At 42.3% G+C, this 21,246-nt stretch overlaps 1 protein-coding gene across 2 annotated transcripts in view; it reads right to left on the bottom strand.

Annotated features, from left to right (window-relative positions):
- Window positions 1-19,715, bottom strand: part of cdc27 (cell division cycle 27) — a 32,596-nt gene extending 12,881 nt beyond the window's left edge. For both annotated transcript variants that reach the window (XM_061711884.1, XM_061711885.1), the window contains exons 1-9: window positions 19,492-19,715; window positions 7,649-7,724; window positions 6,276-6,423; window positions 5,373-5,498; window positions 4,613-4,710; window positions 2,865-3,013; window positions 1,596-1,816; window positions 897-999; window positions 30-133 (exon numbers count right to left, since the gene is read on the bottom strand). In XM_061711884.1, the coding sequence (XP_061567868.1) occupies window positions 30-133; window positions 897-999; window positions 1,596-1,816; window positions 2,865-3,013; window positions 4,613-4,710; window positions 5,373-5,498; window positions 6,276-6,423; window positions 7,649-7,724; window positions 19,492-19,518 (1,052 nt within the window). In that variant the 5' untranslated portion in view covers window positions 19,519-19,715. The remainder of the gene's footprint in view (window positions 1-29; window positions 134-896; window positions 1,000-1,595; window positions 1,817-2,864; window positions 3,014-4,612; window positions 4,711-5,372; window positions 5,499-6,275; window positions 6,424-7,648; window positions 7,725-19,491) is intronic.
- Between the last annotated feature and the right edge of the window lie 1,531 nt (window positions 19,716-21,246).

Below are 21,246 nucleotides of genomic sequence, written 5' to 3'. Positions count from 1 at the left end.
GGGGCGGAGCTCTGTGATTGGTTAGTTACCTGGTGTGGGGGGCGGAGCTCTGTGATTGGTTGAAGGGGATGGGGAGAACGTCTCTGCTGTTCTGGCTGAAGACGGACTTGGACTGACCGATCCTGGACACGGCCTGAGGAGAGACCAGAACCAGAACCAGAACCAGGACCAGGACCAGAACCAGGACCAGGAGAGACCAGAACCAGGACCAGAACCAGGACCAGAACCAGAACCAGGACCAGGACCAGAACCAGGACCAGGACCAGGGGAGACCAGGACCAGGACCAGAACCAGGACCAGAACCAGGACCAGGACCAGGACCAGAACCAGAACCAGGACCAGGTGAGGGGAGATAAACATCATGAGGAGAGAACAAACACCAGCAGGTGAGGAGAGTAACAGTAAACTGAAAGGGTCAGTAAAATATCAGTGTTTATTCACGTGTGGTACTAATCTGTAGTTTATTTACCTGGTACTAACCTGTAGTTTATTTATGTGGTACTAACCTGTAGTTTATTTATGTGGTACTAATCTGTAGTTTAATTACGTGGTACTAACCTGTAGTTTATTTATGTGGTACTAATCTGTAGTTTATTTACGTGGTACTAACCTGTAGTTTAACTACGTGTTACTAACCTGTAGTTTAATTACGTGGTACTAACCTGTAGTTTATTTATGTGGTACTAATCTGTAGTTTATTTACGTGGTACTAACCTGTAGTTTAATTACGTGGTACTAACCTGTAGTTTAATTACGTGGTACTAACCTGTAGTTAAATTACGTGTTACTAACCTGTAGTTTAATTACAGGGTACTAACCTGTAGTTAAATTACGTGTTACTAACCTGTAGTTTAATTACGGGGTACTAACCTGTAGTTTAATTACGGGGTACTAACCTGTATTTTCTTGGGCGCCGCCGGCTGCGTTTCCATGGCAGCTGAATAGTTCTGCAGATATGTGGGGTCTCCCGGGCTGGGATCCAGGGGCAGGATACCGAAGCTGCAGAGAAGGAGGAGGAGTCAGTACTAGGGAGTACTAGGTAGTACTAGCTGGTACTAGGTAGTACTACGTAGTACTAGCTGGTACTAGGGAGTACTACGTAGTACTAGGTGGTACTAGGGAATACTAGGTGGTACTACGTAGTACTAGCTGGTACTAGGTAGTACTAGCTGGTACTAGGTAGTACTACGTAGTACTAGGTGGTACACAACACTACAGGACACCACGCTGAAGTTGGTTTCTGAATCACCTGTATCTGTACCTGTACTAGTACCTGTAGACTCACCTGGGCGTGAGGGGGCTCAGGGCCGCCGGGCCCCCCAGAAGGCTCCGCCCCCTTAACTGTACTAGTACACCTGTATCTGTACACCTGTAGACTCACCTGTACCTGTACTTGTACACCTGTAGACTCACCTGTACTTGTACACCTGTATCTGTACACCTGCAGACTCACCTGTACTTGTAAACCTGTAGACCTGTACACCTGTAGACTCACCTGTACTTGTACACCTGTATCTGTACACCTGCAGACTCACCTGTACCTGTACACCTGTATCTGTACTTGTACACCTGTATCTGTACACCTGCAGACTCACCTGGGCGTGAGGGGGCTCAGGGCCGCCGGGCCCCCCAGGAGGCTCCGCCCACTCTTGGGCTTGTTCTGTTTGGCCAATAGGGAGCCGGTGGTCGTCATGGAAACGGTGTTGCTCAGCAGGGAGCCGGTTTCCGGGGAGATGAGGGAGGAGTCGATGTAGGAAACCGACAAATCAGACGTCAGCTTTCCGTTAGAAGATTCTAGATTCAGCCGGTTCAACTCCTGGAGGACGAGAAGTAATCCGATTACAATACTGCAGTAATCTGATTACAATACTGGAGTAATCTGATTACAATACTACAGTAATCCGATTACTGTACAGCAGTAGTGCAGTAATCTAATCAATTTAAAATTGTATTACTTGCATATAAAGCCCAAAACGGCTCAGCTCTGCAGTATTTACAAGACCTGATAGAGCCTTATGTTCCTGGCAGAGCTCTCCGCTCTCAGAGTGCAGGTTTACTCGTAGTTCCTAGAGTATCTAAATGTAGATTTGGAGGGCGGGCGTTCTGCTAGTAAGTTATTTGCAAGACCTGATAGAGCCTTGTGTTCCTGGCAGAGCTCTCCGTTCTCAGAGTGCAGGTTTACTCGTAGTTCCTAGAGTATCTAAATGTAGATTTGGAGGGCGGGCGTTCTGCTATCAGGCACCATTACTATGGAACCAACTTCCAATCTGGGTTAAGGAGGCTGACACCACCTCCACCTTTAAAACTAAACTTAAAACCTTTCTGTTTAGTAAAGCCTATAGTTAGTGTTTAGTAAACCTCTAGCTGGTGTTGGTAAATCTCTAGGTAGTGTAAACTCTAGTGTGTTAGAGTCAGTAGTCATAGTTGCAGCTATAGAACAAGACTATAATAGTTAGTCTCAAATATAGCTTGGTGGTAGATATGCTGCTATAGGCCTATGCTGCAGGGGGGACATGATCCGCTGGGCGGTGCCTCTCACCCTTTTTCTCCTCTCCTCTTCCCTTCCTCTCTTCTCCATTTCCATTTTTATTTATTATAAATAAAAATAATAAAACCCCTGGTCATCCCGTTGCTGCTTCCACCTGCCATTGTTTATGTAATAATTGCTCAGGGGTTTATGTTCATGTTCTGGGTCCCTGGAAAGCGTCTGGAAACTTAGACGCTATATAAATAAAATTGAAATTGTGTTTGTTTTCTGGGGTGCGTTTGATTCTGGGGTGCGTTTGTTACCAGCATGTGTTTGTTACCAGCGTGTGTTTGATTCTGGGGTGTGTTTGATTCTGGGGTGTGTTTGATTCCCTCACCAGCGTGTCCTGCGGCGTCTCCATCAGCGCCGTGTCCAGACGGTGCGACAGGTTCTGGACCAGGTTCTGGGCCGGACTCACGGCCGGAGGAACCAGGGAGTTCTGCAGGGCCGACAACCGGAACACCTGGTCCGGGTCGGGCTTCTCTCCTGGAACCAGAACAGAGTCGTTAACTAACGACTAATTAACCCGACAACCGGAACACCTGGTCCGGGTCGGGCTTCTCTCCTGGAACCAGAACAGAGAGTCGTTAACGACTAATTAACCCGACAACCGGAACACCTGGTCCGGGTCGGGCTTCTCTCCTGGAACCAGAACAGATAGACTCGTTAACTAACGACTAATTAACCCGACAACCGGAACACCTGGTCCGGGTCGGGCTTCTCTCCTGGAACCAGAACAGATAGACTCGTTAAGAACTACTACTAACTAACGACTAATTAACCCCAGACTGGACCTGGTCCGGGTCGGGTTTCAGCAGCTACGTCTGAATTAATGCTACTACTGATATTTACTCAAAAGTGGCCGAACTTAAGTAAACTTTAGTATATTCTGTTTAGTACGGTGTTTTGGACGCAGCGCAAAGGTCATATCTCAGTACACTCGGCTAGAAAAAGAGGCTTGTCTAATAATCAGGATCGTCTAATAGACGATCATTTTCACTCCTCCGAAACTCTACAACCATGGAATTGATTAACTGGTCTCTCAGTACCATTGACCACATTTTTGCAACGAGAAATCAGGAGGTAAGGGAGCCCTCCTGCCCCCATGGGATGTTTTTTGCTGGATACACGATGGACGCGTACAAGAACTGGCGGCCGATGTGTCTCAAAATTTTATCTGTCGAGGACGTTGAGGACGCCTTCATAATTGGATTTATGATAGCAGGATTTCTTCTAATTGGAGTGGGGATCTTCCGGGCCTATCGACAATCGCGTAAGTCTGCGGGGGCCGTTCTGGCCTCTCTGAGCTGCTGAAGCTGCTGAAGGATTGAGCACGGGGCTCCGCACTCAGACTGTAACGTTGGGTGAGCAGGGCCGCAAGCTGGATGAGATTCTTGAACAGAATCGTAGGCTAGCAGGGGTCTTTGAGCTCTTTAACAAGATGGAGAACACCTTGGAGAAGCTGGGCACCCGGCTTGGAGGGGACTGATCACAAATTCCTCTGATCGGAGTTTATTGAAGAACCAGAAGACTGAAAGGCAGACGGAAAATTACTGAGCTGCCTGCAAATTGTTGATTTGATTTTGGCCTTGATGGAGCGGCTTGGCAGGCCTCTTCGTCACAATCTCCCTGGAGGAATGTAAACATGACGCTCTGCACCCAACTCAACCCTCCCCCTCTCCCACAAACACCTGCGGATCCGCCTCCCAGAACTGTACCGCTGCCCGATAACATCAAGGACGCTTGGCTCTCTGGGCGAAAGGTCCTCGGACTTATCGCGTCACAGACTCTCACACACACACTGACACACCCCCCCCCCGTCCCCATATCCAACGCCTTCCTGCCCCCCCCCCCCCCCTCTTATCAGCCCCCCTGACAAGGACGTTTTGAGTTTGAGCGCCACGTGTTCGCGGTGCTGACTTGGATGAACTGTGCCGGACATGTTTGAACCCCGGTAACCACGGCGACGCTGGTTCTGGTTCTTACCCAGGTGGCAGAGGTTCTGGTTCTGGTTCTTACCCAGGTGGCAGAGGTTCTGGTTCTGGTTCTGACCCAGGGGGCAGAGGTTCTGGTTCTGGTTCTTACCCAGGTGGCAGAGGTTCTGGAAGGGCGTCCAGAGAAACGGGTTGAGGGTTAAACTCCTCTGGAAACACTCGGCTCCTTTAGCAGCTCGATCCGTCTTACTGAGGAGACAAAGGTGAGACACAGGTGAGACACGGGTGAGAGACGGGTGAGACACGGGTGAGAGACAGGTGAGAGGTGCTACGTTTGTAGCCACGGCTGCTACGTTTGTAGCCACGGCTGCTACGTTTGTAGCAACAGCTGCTTTGTTTGTAGCCACGGCTGCTACGTTTGTAGCAACAGCTGCTACGTTTGTAGCAACAGCTGCTACGTTTGTAGCAACGGCTGCTACGTTTGTAGCAACGGCTGCTACGTTTGCTACGGCTGCTACGTCTGTAGCAACGGCTGCTACGTCTGTAGCAACGGCTGCTACGTCTGTAGCCACGGCTGCTACGTCTGTAGCCACGGCTGCTACGTCTGTAGCCACGGCTGCTACGTTTGTAGCAACAGCTGCTACGTTTGTAGCAACAGCTGCTACGTTTGTAGCCACAGCTGCTACGTTTGTAGCCACGGCTGCTACGTTTGTAGCCACGGCTGCTACGTTTGTAGCAACGGCTGCTACGTTTGTAGCCACAGCTGCTACATTAGTGGCCACAGCTGCTACGTCTGTAGCCACGGCTGCTACGTTTGTAGCCACAGCTGCTACATTAGTGGCCACAGCTGCTACGTCTGTAGCCACGGCTGCTACGTTTGTAGCCACAGCTAGAAGGAGGCGGAGTCTCACCAGTAAATGTGTCCCAGTAATGACAGGGTGAAGGAGGCGGAGTCTCCGAACTCCGTGATGATGTCATCCTGACTCTTCTGTCTGTTCAAGACTCCACCAATCAGAACCTGCTCTCCCTCGGCGAGTCTGAGAGACACATGTATAAAAACATCCATTTTCCGAACCCGGCAGATTCTGACAATCTTAATTCTATTCAGATATTCCTTAAAATGAGTGAGTAAGGTCAGTGTGAAGACAGAGTGAGATTTTTTTGAAGAAAACTTTTGATTACATTACAGCCAATGGGGACTGAGACAGGAATTGGCGGCGCTTTATCACCCCCCGTTTAGATTTTGTGCATACCCCGCCTGTCAAAGTCACATTTTATGAATCCCAACACCTATGTCTACATTCTGACCAAAAATTATTGGTCTCCTTTTTACGGTTTGGCCGTGAGCTCGAGTTACAAATAAAAATTAGTATTTCCAGTCCTCGCTTGAGTGCTCATATCTTGAAAAGTGTACATCTTGGGAAAAAACAGTTTCAGGTTTGGAGAGAGAAGACAAGCTTTCCTCCGTTTTGAAGTTTGAATGACATTTCTACGTGCAGGTATGGGAAAGTTAGGTGACTCAGAAAAAAGGTGAATTTTGGCTTTTTTTTTGCTTTTTTCCCCATTCACTTTGAATGGGATTTTGGGCAGGTTTTTTGGGAATAACTTTGGGAAAAATGGGAATTTCAACACCAAAAGTCATAGCACACTATTCCCGATCACATTTTGATATATGATTCGCCTGGGTCCTCTGCGCCCGAGGCACTAATTAGTATTAATATGTTGCAGAACTACAGTCACATCATTCATGCAACAGCAGTCCAGTCCCTAGGAACCAGCCCCGTCTCCAGGAACCAGTCTGGTCCGGTCCTCACCTGCTGAGCTCCACGCAGCACTTGGCCAGCAGGAATCGAACCTGCGGTGTGGAGCAGCTGTGAGCCTTCAGCAGCCGGTACGCCTTGTAGGCCTTTCCTGAGCGGTAGTAGCAGGTGGCTAGCAGGTAGAGGGCGTCCTCCGACCGCACTGGGGACAGAGACACAGTGTTTTGGGAGAAAATCAATTAAGAGAGTGGTCGGCAACACAAAATTAATCACACGCACGCGCGCACGCGCGCACGCACGCACGCACGCACGCACGCACGCGCACACGCGCACGCGCACACGCGCACGCGCACACGCGCACACACACGCGCACGCACACGCACACACGCTTTTGCGATAATGATATATGAATACATTTGTTACCACAAGAAAAGCAAGCATTGCACATAGAAGACACACACACACAATTTCTCTTTTGCTAGGATAAATGTGTCAAGTTTTCCCCCACAAATGATAGAGCAACAGATCACTGACAGTTACCCAGGGCTAGGCTTTAATAACTCTTACCTCGACACAGGAGACTGGAGAGCCGAACAGTCCTGGCAGAGTGGCCAAAAAACCCGCTGGGCGTCGTGCACCAAACCCACAGCTGACTCTGCCCGAACTTCCGGCTGTCCCGTCTTTATAACTTTATCAACATCCTAGCTCGCGGAGGGGGGGGGGGGGCCACATAGGGGGCGCTCTCTCTCTCACGGTTACATGTGTTAATAACCAGCAGGTGCAGAGCTGATATGAAAGGGTGAATCAGGAAACTCCCAGGACACAGAGTTTATATCGGCCCCAAAGTGTCCCAACTCAAAAAGGTGAATTCATATTTATAATATATATTTCTCCCTTCACACAGGTAGAGGTACAGGGACAGGTGAGACACAGGTGAGGGTTCAGGTGAGGGGTCTGACCTCACCCACCGGCCTCACCCACCGCACTGGGGGGACAGGTAGAGGTGAGACACAGGTGAGGGTTCAGGTGAGACACAGGTGAGGGTTCAGGTGAGGGTTCAGGTGAGCTGCAGCGACAGGTACAGGGACAGGTGAGGGTTCAGGTGAGGGTTCAGGTGAGGGGTCAGGTGAGGGTTCAGGTGAGGGTTCAGGTGAGGGTTCAGGTGAGGGGTCTGACCTCACCCACCGCACTGGGGGGACAGGTAGAGGTGAGACACAGGTGAGACACAGGTGAGGGTTCAGGTGAGTGTTCAGGTGAGACACAGGTGAGGGTTCAGGTGAGACACAGGTACAGGCACAGGTGAGGGTTCAGGTGAGACACAGGTGAGGGTTCAGGTGAGACACAGGTACAGGCACAGGTGAGGGTTCAGGTGAGCTGCAGCGACAGGTGAGGGGTCTGACCTCACCCACCGGCGTCACCAACGTTACCTTCAGCGTAGAGTCTCTCGGCCAGGAAAACTGCATCCAGGTAGGCGTAGTGGTTGAGGGCCTGCCACACCGCAGCCTGGACAGGAGACAGAGGAGACAGAGGGAGACAGGTGAGACAGGAGACAGAGGAGACAGGTGAGACAGGTGAGACAGGTGACAGAGGAGACAGGTGAGACAGGAGAGACAGGAGACAGAGGAGACAGGTGAGACAGGTGAGACAGGTGACAGAGGAGACAGGTGAGACAGGAGAGACAGGAGACAGAGGAGACAGGTGAGACAGGTGAGACAGGTGACAGAGGAGACAGGTGAGACAGGTGAGACAGGAGAGCATTAGGAGAGAGAGGAGAGACAGGTGAGACAGGAGAGACAGGTGAGACAGGAGAGCATTAGGAGAGAGAGGAGAGACAGGTGAGACAGGAGAGCATTAGGAGAGAGAGGAGAGACAGGTGAGACAGGAGAGACAGGTGAGACAGGAGAGCATTAGGAGAGAGAGGAGAGACAGGTGAGACAGGTGAGACAGGAGAGACAGGTGAGACAGGAGAGACAGGTGAGACAGGAGAGCATTAGGAGAGAGAGGAGAGACAGGTGAGACAGGAGAGACAGGAGAGCATTAGGAGAGAGAGGAGAGACAGGAGAGACAGGAGAGACAGAGGAGACAGGAGAGCATTAGGAGAGAGAGGAGAGACAGGAGAGACAGGAGAGACAGAGGAGACAGGAGAGCATTAGGAGAGAGAGGAGAGACAGGAGAGACAGGAGAGACAGGAGACAGGTGAGACAGGAGAGACAGGTGAGACAGGAGAGACAGGTGAGACAGGAGAGACAGGTGAGACAGGAGAGACAGGAGACAGGTGAGACAGGAGAGCATTAGGAGAGAGAGGAGAGACAGGTGAGACAGGAGAGCATTAGGAGAGAGAGGAGAGACAGGTGAGACAGGTGAGACAGGAGAGCATTAGGAGAGAGAGGAGAGACAGGTGAGACAGGTGAGACAGGAGAGACAGGTGAGACAGGAGAGCATTAGGAGAGAGAGGAGAGACAGGTGAGACAGGTGAGACAGGTGAGACAGGAGAGCATTAGGAGAGAGAGGAGAGACAGGTGAGACAGGAGAGCATTAGGAGAGAGAGGAGAGACAGGTGAGACAGGTGAGACAGGTGAGCATTAGGAGAGAGAGGAGAGACAGGTGAGACAGGTGAGCATTAGGAGAGAGAGGAGAGACAGGTGAGACAGGAGAGCAGGGTTAGGGTTAGACCTAACCCTAACCCGATACCCATAATGCAATGCCAACAACACAACCACAGCTAACGCTAACCGTGTTGTTTTACAGCGTAAATCAGAAAAAATGCCGTCAAATAATTTGTTTTTCATCAAATCCTGACAGGAGCGTATCGAGATCCTGGTCGATATTATTTTAAATGTTTTTCAGGTTCCTGGTCAGGTAAAAAAACATTAACGTAATCCGGTCTAGTGGCACTTTTCCACTAGCAGCTAGCGCTGTAAGATATTACAATGTATATCTTAAAAATGTCTACCGTACGATATAACCCTCTATGGTTTATATCGTTAATTTATCACGTTACACGTTGAACGCTAAATGTAACTGTTCAGGGCGTTCCACTAAGGCAGACTAGCCGGCCATATTAATAAGTAGCCAGCCGGGGGGGTTGGTGGTCACGCCGTAGCCACGATCAGATACACTGGTCTTAAATGGAATAATAACAACATATTTGTCTTCATTTATTGAAATAGTAAAAACAGAAAATAAAAACAAAAGCAAATATATAACTGAGGAGCAGAGTTATTATCGTTCACGAAAACTAACCAAATAACGAAAACTAAAATTTTAAAAATAATTTCGTTAACTGAACTAAATAAAAACTAAAATTAAAAGACAAAAACGATAACTAACTGAAACTATATTGCGTGTTTAGAAAACTAACTAAAACGAACTGAAATTATAGATATAATTTCCTCCGTTTTTGTCCCTGTCAATATAATAATATAATAATATAATAATATAATATAAACCTCTTGGTTTGATGAATTTATTCTGATTTATTCTGCTCTGGCCGTTTATCTCCGACTGGCAGCTACGGCACCTGAACGCCTCACGGTCCGGGACGTCAAAACTAAAACTAAAACTAATAAAAACTAAACTAAAACTAAGCATTTTTGAAAAAAAAATATAAAAACTAATAAAAACTAGCAAACCCACACTAAAAACTAATTAAAACTAACTGAATTGAAGGAGAAAAAGTCAAAACGAAATAAAACTAAACTAAAATGAAAAATTCACAGCTATTATAACCCTGCTGAGGAGTCAAGTTGAACATTATTAAACTAAAGTCCAGAATTTTACCAGTGGTTCCACCGAAACGATTAGGGATGCACCCAAATTAAAACTGGAGGCCGAAACTGAAGCCGAATAAAATGTAGACTTGGCTGAATACTGAGTTATATAGCCGTTCACAGTTTTTCATTTATTTTGCCATTTTTTGTCACAATTGCATAGATTAAATTGCAATGACATTAATAACAAAACCAGTAAACTAATATGAGTTGAGCCACTGTCAAGCAGCTGGCCATGCGGTTGCTTAAACTGACCAAAAGGTGGCGCTCTAACATCACAGTTTGTGTACTGTGCGTGACTCTGACGCTGGTTAGTAATTAAGGAGTTAAAACTCACTCTTACGGGACTCAGTAGCAGCAGAAACAGCAGTAGGAGCATTTATTACATTTATTAACTGTACACGGCTATTATGAGGTTATTTCTCAGTTTTAGCCTAAAGGGACTTACTCACTGCCACGTGTTGCTCCAGTCAGTTCAATGAGAAGGTTTAAACATGTTTCAATCACAACACAACACAGCGCATATTCAGCCACAGAGGCAGAAGAGAAAGAATGAAGGTGCAGGTGAGACGGAGAAAGAAGGTGCAGGTGAGACGGAGAAAGAAGGTGCAGGTGAGACGGAGAAAGAAGGTGCAGGTGAGACGGAGAAAGAAGGTGCAGGTGAGACGGAGAATGAAGGTGCAGGTGAGACGGAGAATGAAGGTGCAGGTGAGACGGAGAAAGAGGCAGATGCAGTGGAGAGGGGGAAACAATTACCCTTAAGGCTGATTTATGGTTCTGCGTTAAATCGACACAGAGCCTACGCCGTAGGTAACAGCGTGGGCTCTGCGTTACACCAACGCAGGGCCCACGCCGTAGGTAACAGCGTAGCTCTGCGTTGGTGTAAACGGAACCATAAATCAGCCTTTACCATCGCTGACACCGGTCCCACTGGTGACCCAGTAAAAAACAACACATTTAAACTACACACCTAACCCTAACCCTAACCACACACAGAACATCTGGCTGGATCCCCAATGGTTTAATAACCATAAATACAGCCCTTAATAACCATAAATACAGCCCTTAATAACCATAAATACAGCCCTTAATAACCAGAAATACAGCCCTTAATAACCATAAATACAGCCCTTAATAACCATAAATACAGCCCTTAATAACCAGAAATACAGCCCTTAATAACCAGAAATACAGCCCTTAATAACCATAAATACAGCCCTTAATAACCATAAATACAGCCCTTAATAACCAGAAATACAGCCCTTAATAACCAGAAATACAGCCCTTAATAACCATAAATACAGCCCTTAATAACCATAAATACAGCCCTTAATAACCAGAAATACAGCCCTTAATAACCATAAATACAGCCCTTAATAACCAGAAATACAGCCCTTAATAACCATAAATACAGCCCTTAATAACCAGAAATACAGCCCTTAATAACCAGAAATACAGCCCTTAATAACCATAAATACAGCCCTTAATAACCATAAATACAGCCCTTAATAACCATAAATACAGCCCTTAATAACCATAAATACAGCCCTTAATAACCATAAATACAGCCCTTAATAACCAGAAATACAGCCCTTAATAACCATAAATACAGCCCTTAATAACCAGAAATACAGCCCTTAATAACCATAAATACAGCCCTTAATAACCAGAAATACAGCCCTTAATAACCATAAATACAGCCCTTAATAACCAGAAATACAGCCCTTAATAACCATAAATACAGCCCTTAATAACCATAAATACAGCCCTTAATAACCAGAAATACAGCCCTTAATAACCATAAATACAGCCCTTAATAACCATAAATACAGCCCTTAATAACCATAAATACAGCCCTTAATAACCAGAAATACAGCCCTTAATAACCATAAATACAGCCCTTAATAACCATAAATACAGCCCTTAATAACCATAAATACAGCCCTTAATAACCAGAAATACAGCCCTTAATAACCAGAAATACAGCCCTTAATAACCAGAAATACATCCCTTAATAACCAGAAATACAGCCCTTAATAACCAGAAATACAGCCCTTAATAACCAGAAATACAGCCCTTAATAACCATAAATACAGCCCTTAATAATCATAAATACAGCCCTTAATAACCAGAAATACAGCCCTTAATAACCAGAAATACAGCCCTTAATAACCATAAATACAGCCCTTAATAACCATAAATACAGCCCTTAATAACCAGAAATACAGCCCTTAATAACCATAAATACAGCCCTTAATAACCAGAAATACAGCCCTTAATAACCATAAATACAGCCCTTAATAACCAGAAATACAGCCCTTAATAACCATAAATACAGCCCTTAATAACCAGAAATACAGCCCTTAATAACCAGAAATACAGCCCTTAATAACCAGAAATACAGCCCTTAATAACCATAAATACAGCCCTTAATAACCATAAATACAGCCCTTAATAACCATAAATACAGCCCTTAATAACCATAAATACAGCCCTTAATAACCATAAATACAGCCCTTAATAACCAGAAATACAGCCCTTAATAACCATAAATACAGCCCTTAATAACCAGAAATACAGCCCTTAATAACCAGAAATACAGCCCTTAATAACCAGAAATACAGCCCTTAATAACCAGAAATACAGCCCTTAATAACCAGAAATACAGCCCTTAATAACCATAAATACAGCCCTTAATAACCAGAAATACAGCCCTTAATAACCAGAAATACAGCCCTTAATAACCAGAAATACAGCCCTTAATAACCATAAATACAGCCCTTAATAACCATAAATACAGCCCTTAATAACCAGAAATACAGCCCTTAATAACCAGAAATACAGCCCTTAATAACCAGAAATACAGCCCTTAATAACCAGAAATACAGCCCTTAATAACCATAAATACAGCCCTTAATAATCATAAATACAGCCCTTAATAACCAGAAATACAGCCCTTAATAACCAGAAATACAGCCCTTAATAACCAGAAATACAGCCCTTAATAACCAGAAATACAGCCCTTAATAACCAGAAATACAGCCCTTAATAACCAGAAATACAGCCCTTAATAACCAGAAATACAGCCCTTAATAACCATAAATACAGCCCTTAATAACCATAAATACAGCCCTTAATAACCATAAATACAGCCCTTAATAACCAGAAATACAGCCCTTAATAACCAGAAATACAGCCCTTAATAACCAGAAATACAGCCCTTAATAACCAGAAATACAGCCCTTGGTTGTTCCACACACTCCCCATGGTAAACTTACATTTTTGTTCTGGTTGAGCTTCTTTTTTTGGTTTTTAGCAATAATGATGAAAATAACAGACAATAGATTGTCTTCCCACTAGAAACACTAAAGGCTCATTTTTCCCCCAGTCATTGTCAAATGCTGTAACTGTTATAACAAAACGGGAAAAAAACTTCTACAATGTTTAAATTATTTATAACTGATATAATCTCAATTGTGAATAGGGATGTTTTGTGGCGTATGCATATATATATATATATATATATATATATATATATATATATATATATATACACACATATATATATGTATACATATATATATATATATATATATATATATATATATATATATATATATAGATGTTTTGTGGCGTATGCATATATATATATATATATATATATATATATATATATATATATATATATATATATATATATATATATATATATATATATATATATATATATATATATATATATATACACACATATATATATATATATATATATATATATATATATATAGATGTTTTGTGGCGTATGCATATATATATATATATATATATATATATATATATATATATATATATATAGATGTTTTGTGGCGTATGCATCAGCACAAGCAGCCGTTAAAAGACCAGAGGGTTTTAATAGAGATCCCTCTGGAATATCTAGAAAAGATCAATGCTCATATATATATATATATATATATATATATATATATATATATATATATATATATATATATATATGGGCTGGGCGATATATCGAGATTCTAATATGTATCGATATATTTTCAAAAGCGATATGGTACGAGACAATATCGTTTATATCGATTTTTTTTTAAAAATCATGATTTTGATATATTTTATTTTGTGACAAATTGACTTGAATGTTTTATTTGAGATTGTCACAAATGTTTTGTTATTTGCACAACTGTCAACCTCAGTGGAAAAGTCTGCCTGTTACTGTCTACATTGTATTAATTACAGTGTATTTTAATTTAATTGTTATGCAGGAAAGGGATATTTGTTTTATTTTATTCAAGAAGCATTTTTATTCTATATATGCAGGCAGTTTATTTTTATTTCATTTGTTTTATACATTTTGATATTGTGCAGACCTCTGTTAATAAAGGAACCTGTGTGACATTTGGCACGAGGCTTTGTATTAAAACTGACTGTTTTTTTAAGGGTTGATGCTAACAGAGATGCTAACGGAGATGCTAACAGAGATGCTAACAGAGATGCTAACAGAGAAGCTAACAGAGATGCTAACAGAGATGCTAACAGAGATGCTAACAGAGATGCTAACAGAGAAGCTAACAGAGGTGCTAACAGAGATGCTGACAGAGATGCTAACAGAGAAGCTAATAGAGATGCTAACAGAGATGCTAACAGAGAAGCTAACAGAGGTGCTAACAGAGATGCTGACAGAGATGCTAACAGAGATGCTAACAGAGATGCTAACAGAGATACTAACAGAGATGCTAACAGAGATGCTAACAGAGATGCTAACAGAGATGCTAACAGAGATGCTAACGGAGATGCTAACGGAGATGCTAACAGAGATGCTAACAGAGATGCTAACAGAGAAGCTAACAGAGAAGCTAACAGAGATGCTAACAGAGATGCTAACAGAGATGCTATGCTATAATGCTTTGGGGGAAACCCCAATTAAGGCACAAAAAATGTTTGAATATATATGGAGTATCAACATTCAGCTAGAAAATATGGAGATATGACTTTTGGTCCATATCACCCAGTGCTATTATAACCCCTTTGAATAACCAGAATTTGCTCATATTCTGGTTTTTAAAAACCCCAATCTAACCCCTGGGTTACTCCTTTTAAACCTGAATATTGGGTCATGTAAACACCAAACGGAATATCCCCATCAAACGGAACAGGAATTTGTTTTCTGCACATGCTCTGTTCACAAGGAATCCTGGTCTTTGAGTCCAGGAAGTTCTTCTAAACACGGAGAAACCAAGACCAGGAGGAGACTAATCACTTCATAAATGTAATGAAGGATATGAACATTTCTGCATTTGTAGACGCTAGAAAGTACCGGGATAGAAGATTTACAAGAAGGAGAGAGAAAAGTTGAATTTGGATCCAGGAAGAAGAAGCAGAAATGACGGGAATTGATCATGACGTTCTCCGTGCGTCGCTGGTTTGATCCAGATAAATGATTAATCACCAGATAAATGATTTATCACCATGGAAACGAATATTCCCAATGTTTCAGTAACCGGAATATTAGCAATAACCTGAACTTAGACTGATGGAAACGCAGTCGTAGTTACAAGTAAGAGAACATTTCTGACCAGCTCGTCTTCCTCTTTAACCTGTGAAATGTTTAAAAAAAAAAGCTTAAAAACTTATTTAGTTTAGATACCGTCGACCAACTCTCAAAAAAGTATGATTTAGAGAAATGTGATTTCTTCAGGTATCTTCAAATGAGACATAATTTCCAAACGAATATTAAAACTATTGGAGAGAAAGGAACGGGTTTGATTAAGATATTTACTGATGCATACAAAGGTAATTCTAATAGGAAATTGATCTCAAAGATTTATTCATCTCTACAACTGGAAAGGGGTCTTTCCACTTTGTATGTAAAATTAAGGTGGGAGAAGGAAGCTAACATAGGTCAAATATATGAAGGACAATGTGTACTTATCTGACTGATGGAGGGAATACACCGGGAAAAACATTAAGGTTTTTTATAACCCCAAGTATTAAAAAATGGCAAAGTAACATCCCTGAACAAGGTCAGTGCTGGAGAATGTGCGGTAACACGTCAGCTGGTCATTTTCACATTATTTGGGAATGTCCAAACATTTCTTCCTATTGGATAGACATAGTGAAACAGATCAGATTTATAATCAGCTCAGAACTTATCTTCAATTTTAGTGCTATATATTTAGGAGATGTACCGACTGGACTGAATAAACAGGACAGATACCTCTTACAAATACTGTTAGTAGCTAGTAAAACAGCAATAACCAGGAAATGGCTGAGTAAAGAATCTCCTACAATCCTTGAATGGATTGAAATAGTTAATGACATCTACAATATGGAACGATTGACTTTTTCTTTGAGACAAGAAAGGTGGAAAATACTGGGAAAAATGGAAGTCCTATTTGAACCGAAAATTATTTTCTGTATGTGTGTTTGGTAGAAGAAATATGCCATTGTTTTTGTATTTACCCTCTGCACAAAAAGAATGGACTTTTGAGTTATGAAAGAATGGGAGACATCTTCCATCTTCCTACGGAACGCTTAGGATCTACAAGAAAAGAGTAAAGGATCTAAAATCCTCCAGCCCGACCTGCACACATGGACACTAAGAAACAGAGTAAAGGATCTAAAATCCTCCAGCCCGACCTGCACACATGGACACTAAGAAACAGAGTAAAGGATCTAAAATCCTCCAGCCCGACCTGCACACATGGACACTAAGAAACAGAGTAAAGGATCTAAAATCCTCCAGCACCCCGACCTGCACACATGGACACTAAGAAACAGAGTAAAGGATCTAATATCCTCCAGCCCGACCTGCACACATGGACACTAAGAAACAGAGTAAAGGATCTAAAATCATCCCGACCTGCACACATGGACACTAAGAAACAGAGTAAAGGATCTAAAATCATCCCGACCTGCACACATGGACACTAAGAAACAGAGTAAAGGATCTAAAATCCTCCAGCCCGACCTGCACACATGGACACTAAGAAACAGAGTAAAGGATCTAAAATCCTCCAGCACCCCGACCTGCACACATGGACACTAAGAAACAGAGTAAAGGATCTAATATCCTCCAGCCCGACCTGCACACATGGACACTAAGAAACAGAGTAAAGGATCTAAAATCCTCCAGCCCGACCTGCACACATGGACACTAAGAAACAGAGTAAAGGATCTAAAATCCTCCAGCACCCCGACCTGCACACATGGACACTAAGAAACAGAGTAAAGGATCTAAAATCACCCCGACCTGCACACATGGACACTAAGAAACAGAGTAAAGGATCTAAAATCCTCTAGCCCGACCTGCACACATGGACACTAAGAAACAGAGTAAAGGATCTAAAATCCTCTAGCTGGGGTGCTAGAGGATTTTAGATCCTTTACTTTACCTGCACACACGGACACTAAGGACCCAGTATATTTAGATAAAAATGTAACCCGGACCCATTCAATCTTGTTTCTACATTATGCATTTCTATAACCTGTGATGACCCCGTCTGTCTTATGTTTTGTTTTTGTTGAAAAACTAAATAAAAATAAAATATAAAAAAAACATATTTAGTTAAGTTTATGTTATTTGAAGAGGTTTAATTTCATTTCAGAAAAAGCTGACAAACTTGTTCACTAATCTCAACCTCTGAAACAGTTACTTTAGTTTTACTTGTTAAATGACAGACGTACATGAATATCACTTCAAGAACATTATGTTATCGTTTTTATATTTAGTTTTATTTCATTGTACATTATTGCATCACTTGAAAACTTGATGTCAAGTTATTTCAGGTTTTATTTCAGAACAAACTTGTTAATGAATCTCAAACACTTTTACTTGTTAAATGACAGGAATACTTGAATTTTACTTCAAGCACTTTGTCAATTGTTTTACATTTAAAATGAGCTTTATAAATAAAAGGAGAAAGGATAAGAGAAATTGCCATTCATTTCATAAATATGTCAAGAAAAAAATACTATATCGGGATGTATATGTTTATAAATCAGTTTATTGTGGTATTTCCTAGTATTTTGTGTTATTTCCACCGTATTTCTGTATAAACTACCAGTTTATTGTGGTATTTCCACCGTAGATCTTAAAAACCACCAGCTTATGGTTGTATAAATATTATTAGATGTGTTAAACCACCAGTTTATTGTGTTATTTCCACCGTATGTGTGTATAAACTACCAGTTTATTGTGGTATTTCCTAGTATTTCTGTATAAATCCACTACTAGATCTAATGTTAAATCACGGGAAGCTTCATGGCTGTTTGTGGAGCAGAGATTAGCTTCTAGTTTGGCTCGATTTTTTAGGAACATTTGTTCAAATAAAAAGCCAGAATGCTTATACAAAAATATTAATGACACTAGTGATAGACACAGACATAACACTAGACATGTTGCAATGGGTCGATTCCCAAAGCCTAAGCCAGAACTGAGGCAATGAGGAACACAGTCATGTACAGGAACTCTTTACCAGCATGTATTACAGAAATTAACCATAAAAGGCAGTTTAAGAAACGACTGAAGGACTTTCTTATACACAATGAAAATATTGTAATTTAACTTTTAACTTTTTTTATGCTGTAATGAATTGTTCTCTCTTTCAATATTTGTATTTTTATTTTTATTTGTAATTCAATGTTTTTGTATGTATTTCGTATGATATTTTGAGGACCCCAGGAAGAATAGCTGTTGCCAAGTGTAACAGCTAATGGGGATCCTAAATAAACTAAATAAAATATAAACTACCAGTTTATTGTGGTATTTCCTAGTATTTTGTGTTATTTCCACCGTATTTCTGTATAATCTACCAGTATATTGTGGTATTTCCACTGTATGTGTGTATAAACCACCAGTTTATGGTGGTATAAAAATTATTAGATGTGTTAAAACACCAGTTTATTGTGTTATTTTATGTTATTTTCACCGTATTTCTGTATAAACCACCAGTTTATGGTGGTATAAATATTATTAGATGTGTTAAACCACCAGGTTATTGTGTTAAATTGTGTTATTTACTGGTATTTCCCCGGTATTTATGTGTATTTGTGTCTAAACCACCAGTTTATTGTGTTATATTGTGTTATTTTGTGTTATTTACTGGTATTTATGTGTATTTGTGTGTAAACCACCAGGTTATTGTGTTATATTGTGTTATTTACTGGTATTTAGTGTTATATTGTGGTATTTTCGGAGCTCCGTACCTGCACCGGCTCGTATTTGTGTCTAAACCTCCAGTTTAAGGTGTTATATTGTGTTATTTACTGGTATTTAGTGTTATATTGTGGTATTTTCGGAGCTCCGTACCTGCACCGGCTCGTATTTGTGTCTAAACCTCCAGTTTAAGGTGTTATATTGTGGTATTTCCTAGTATTTAGTGTTATATTGTGTTATTTTGTGTCTAAACCACCAGGTTAAGGTGTTATATTGAGTTATGTCCCCGGTATTCCTGTGTATTTGTGTGTAAACCGGAGCTCCGTACCTGCACCGGCTCCTGCAGCACCGTCATGCCGCCTCCTGCGTCTCCTCCTCGGCTGCGTGATCTCCGGGTCCCCGGGGCTGCTGGTGCTCCAGTGTCCGGGTCTAGGGCTCTTTATCCGGGTATAAAGCTCTGTAAACGGGGCTGGGACCGGGCTAGGACCGGGCTAGGCGGCTCTGCGGCTCCAGCTGCGGCCGGGCATTTGAACCAGCGACCGTTAGCGTTTCAGCGCAGGAAACGCAGAAGAAGAAGAAGAAGAGAAGAAGAAGAAGCTCCGGCTGTGGCTCCCTCTAGCGGGAGACCAAGGTACTGTGTTTGGCTCCCTCTAGCGGGAGACCAAGGTACTGTGTTTGGCTCCCTCTAGCGGGAGACCAAGGTACTGTGTGTGGCTCCCTCTAGCGGGGGACCAAGGTACTGTGTTTGGCTCCCTCTAGCGGGAGACCAAGGTAGTGTGTTTGGCTCCCTCTAGCGGGGGACCAAGGTACTGTGTTTGGCTCCCTCTAGCGGGAGACCAAGGTACTGTGTGTGGCTCCCTCTAGCGGGGGACCAAGGTACTGTGTTTGGCTCCCTCTAGCGGGAGACCAAGGTACTGTGTGTGGCTCCCTCTAGCGGGGGACCAAGGTACTGTGTTTGGCTCCCTCTAGCGGGGGACCAAGGTACTGTGTTTGGCTCCCTCTAGCGGGGGAAACAGGTACTGTGTTTGGCTCCCTCTAGCGGGGGAAACAGGTACTGCAGTAACACCTATACTAATATATCGGGCTCTTTCCGTGTGGAACTATGGAGGATTTTTAGCGCCAAAATTAAATAAATAAATAAATACATAATTAATTAATTAAAATGGGAATTAAATATATCATTCATTAATTAAATGTGTCATTAATTAATTAAAATTAGAATGAAATATGTCATTAATTAATTAAAATACAATTCATTTTAAGTAAAAAAATATATTATTATTTCAGCATTTAATTAATTAATGACACATTTAATTAATGATTTCGTGTTGCTGAAAAAATGACATTTACTAAAAATGACATTTACTAAAATGTCTCATTTTAGTAAAACAAATCTCATTACACTTAAAGGAGCTTGAGGCCGGATTGTGGCAAGATTTATGAAAAAAATCCGTATACATTTTAAGTTTTCTAGTAATAATGTCAGATGAAGCGTTCCAAACCCAAAAGAATGTTTCCTCTAGTGTATCTCTCCGTTGCCTTGAACAGGCTGTTGCTGCAAAATGTGCTGCAATTCGGTCCCGAATTTCCCGCGCTGTCCTGTGGATGTGACGTCACATGACGCTGCATGCACATTCTCCCCGTTCTCCCGTGCCGGCTTCACTGTTGGCTGCAGTACCCCCAACGGCCGTCGTGGTGAAGGGTGGCGCTAGAGAGTCTCATTTCCTAAAGGAGACTCATGCTCCTTTAAAACAAGACTCATAACTGGAAAAAACAACAATTTTCAGCTGTTTCAAGTGAATTTTCACTCGAAATAAGTAGAAAAATCTGCCAGTGGAACAAGATTTTTTTGTTTGTAATGAGAAGATAAATCTTGTCCCACTGGCAGATTTTTCTACTTATTTCAAGTGAAAATGTACTTGAAACAGGTGAAAAATGTCAAATTAGTTATTTTTCTGGTGTTATTTTTCTGGTGATGACTCTAAATGTTGAAATAGCAGTAAAACCACATTCATTGATGAAATGACATAAGGGATGGAAAGGAGGGATGACAGTTTTACAGGGGGGGATGATTTGGACCGTT

Source organism: Cololabis saira, chromosome 21, assembly GCF_033807715.1.
Source record: "Cololabis saira isolate AMF1-May2022 chromosome 21, fColSai1.1, whole genome shotgun sequence".
NCBI classification, from domain to species: Eukaryota; Metazoa; Chordata; class Actinopteri; order Beloniformes; family Belonidae; genus Cololabis; species Cololabis saira.
Note: the sequence above shows the minus strand (reverse complement) of the source record. Positions and strands in the feature narration are given on the sequence as shown.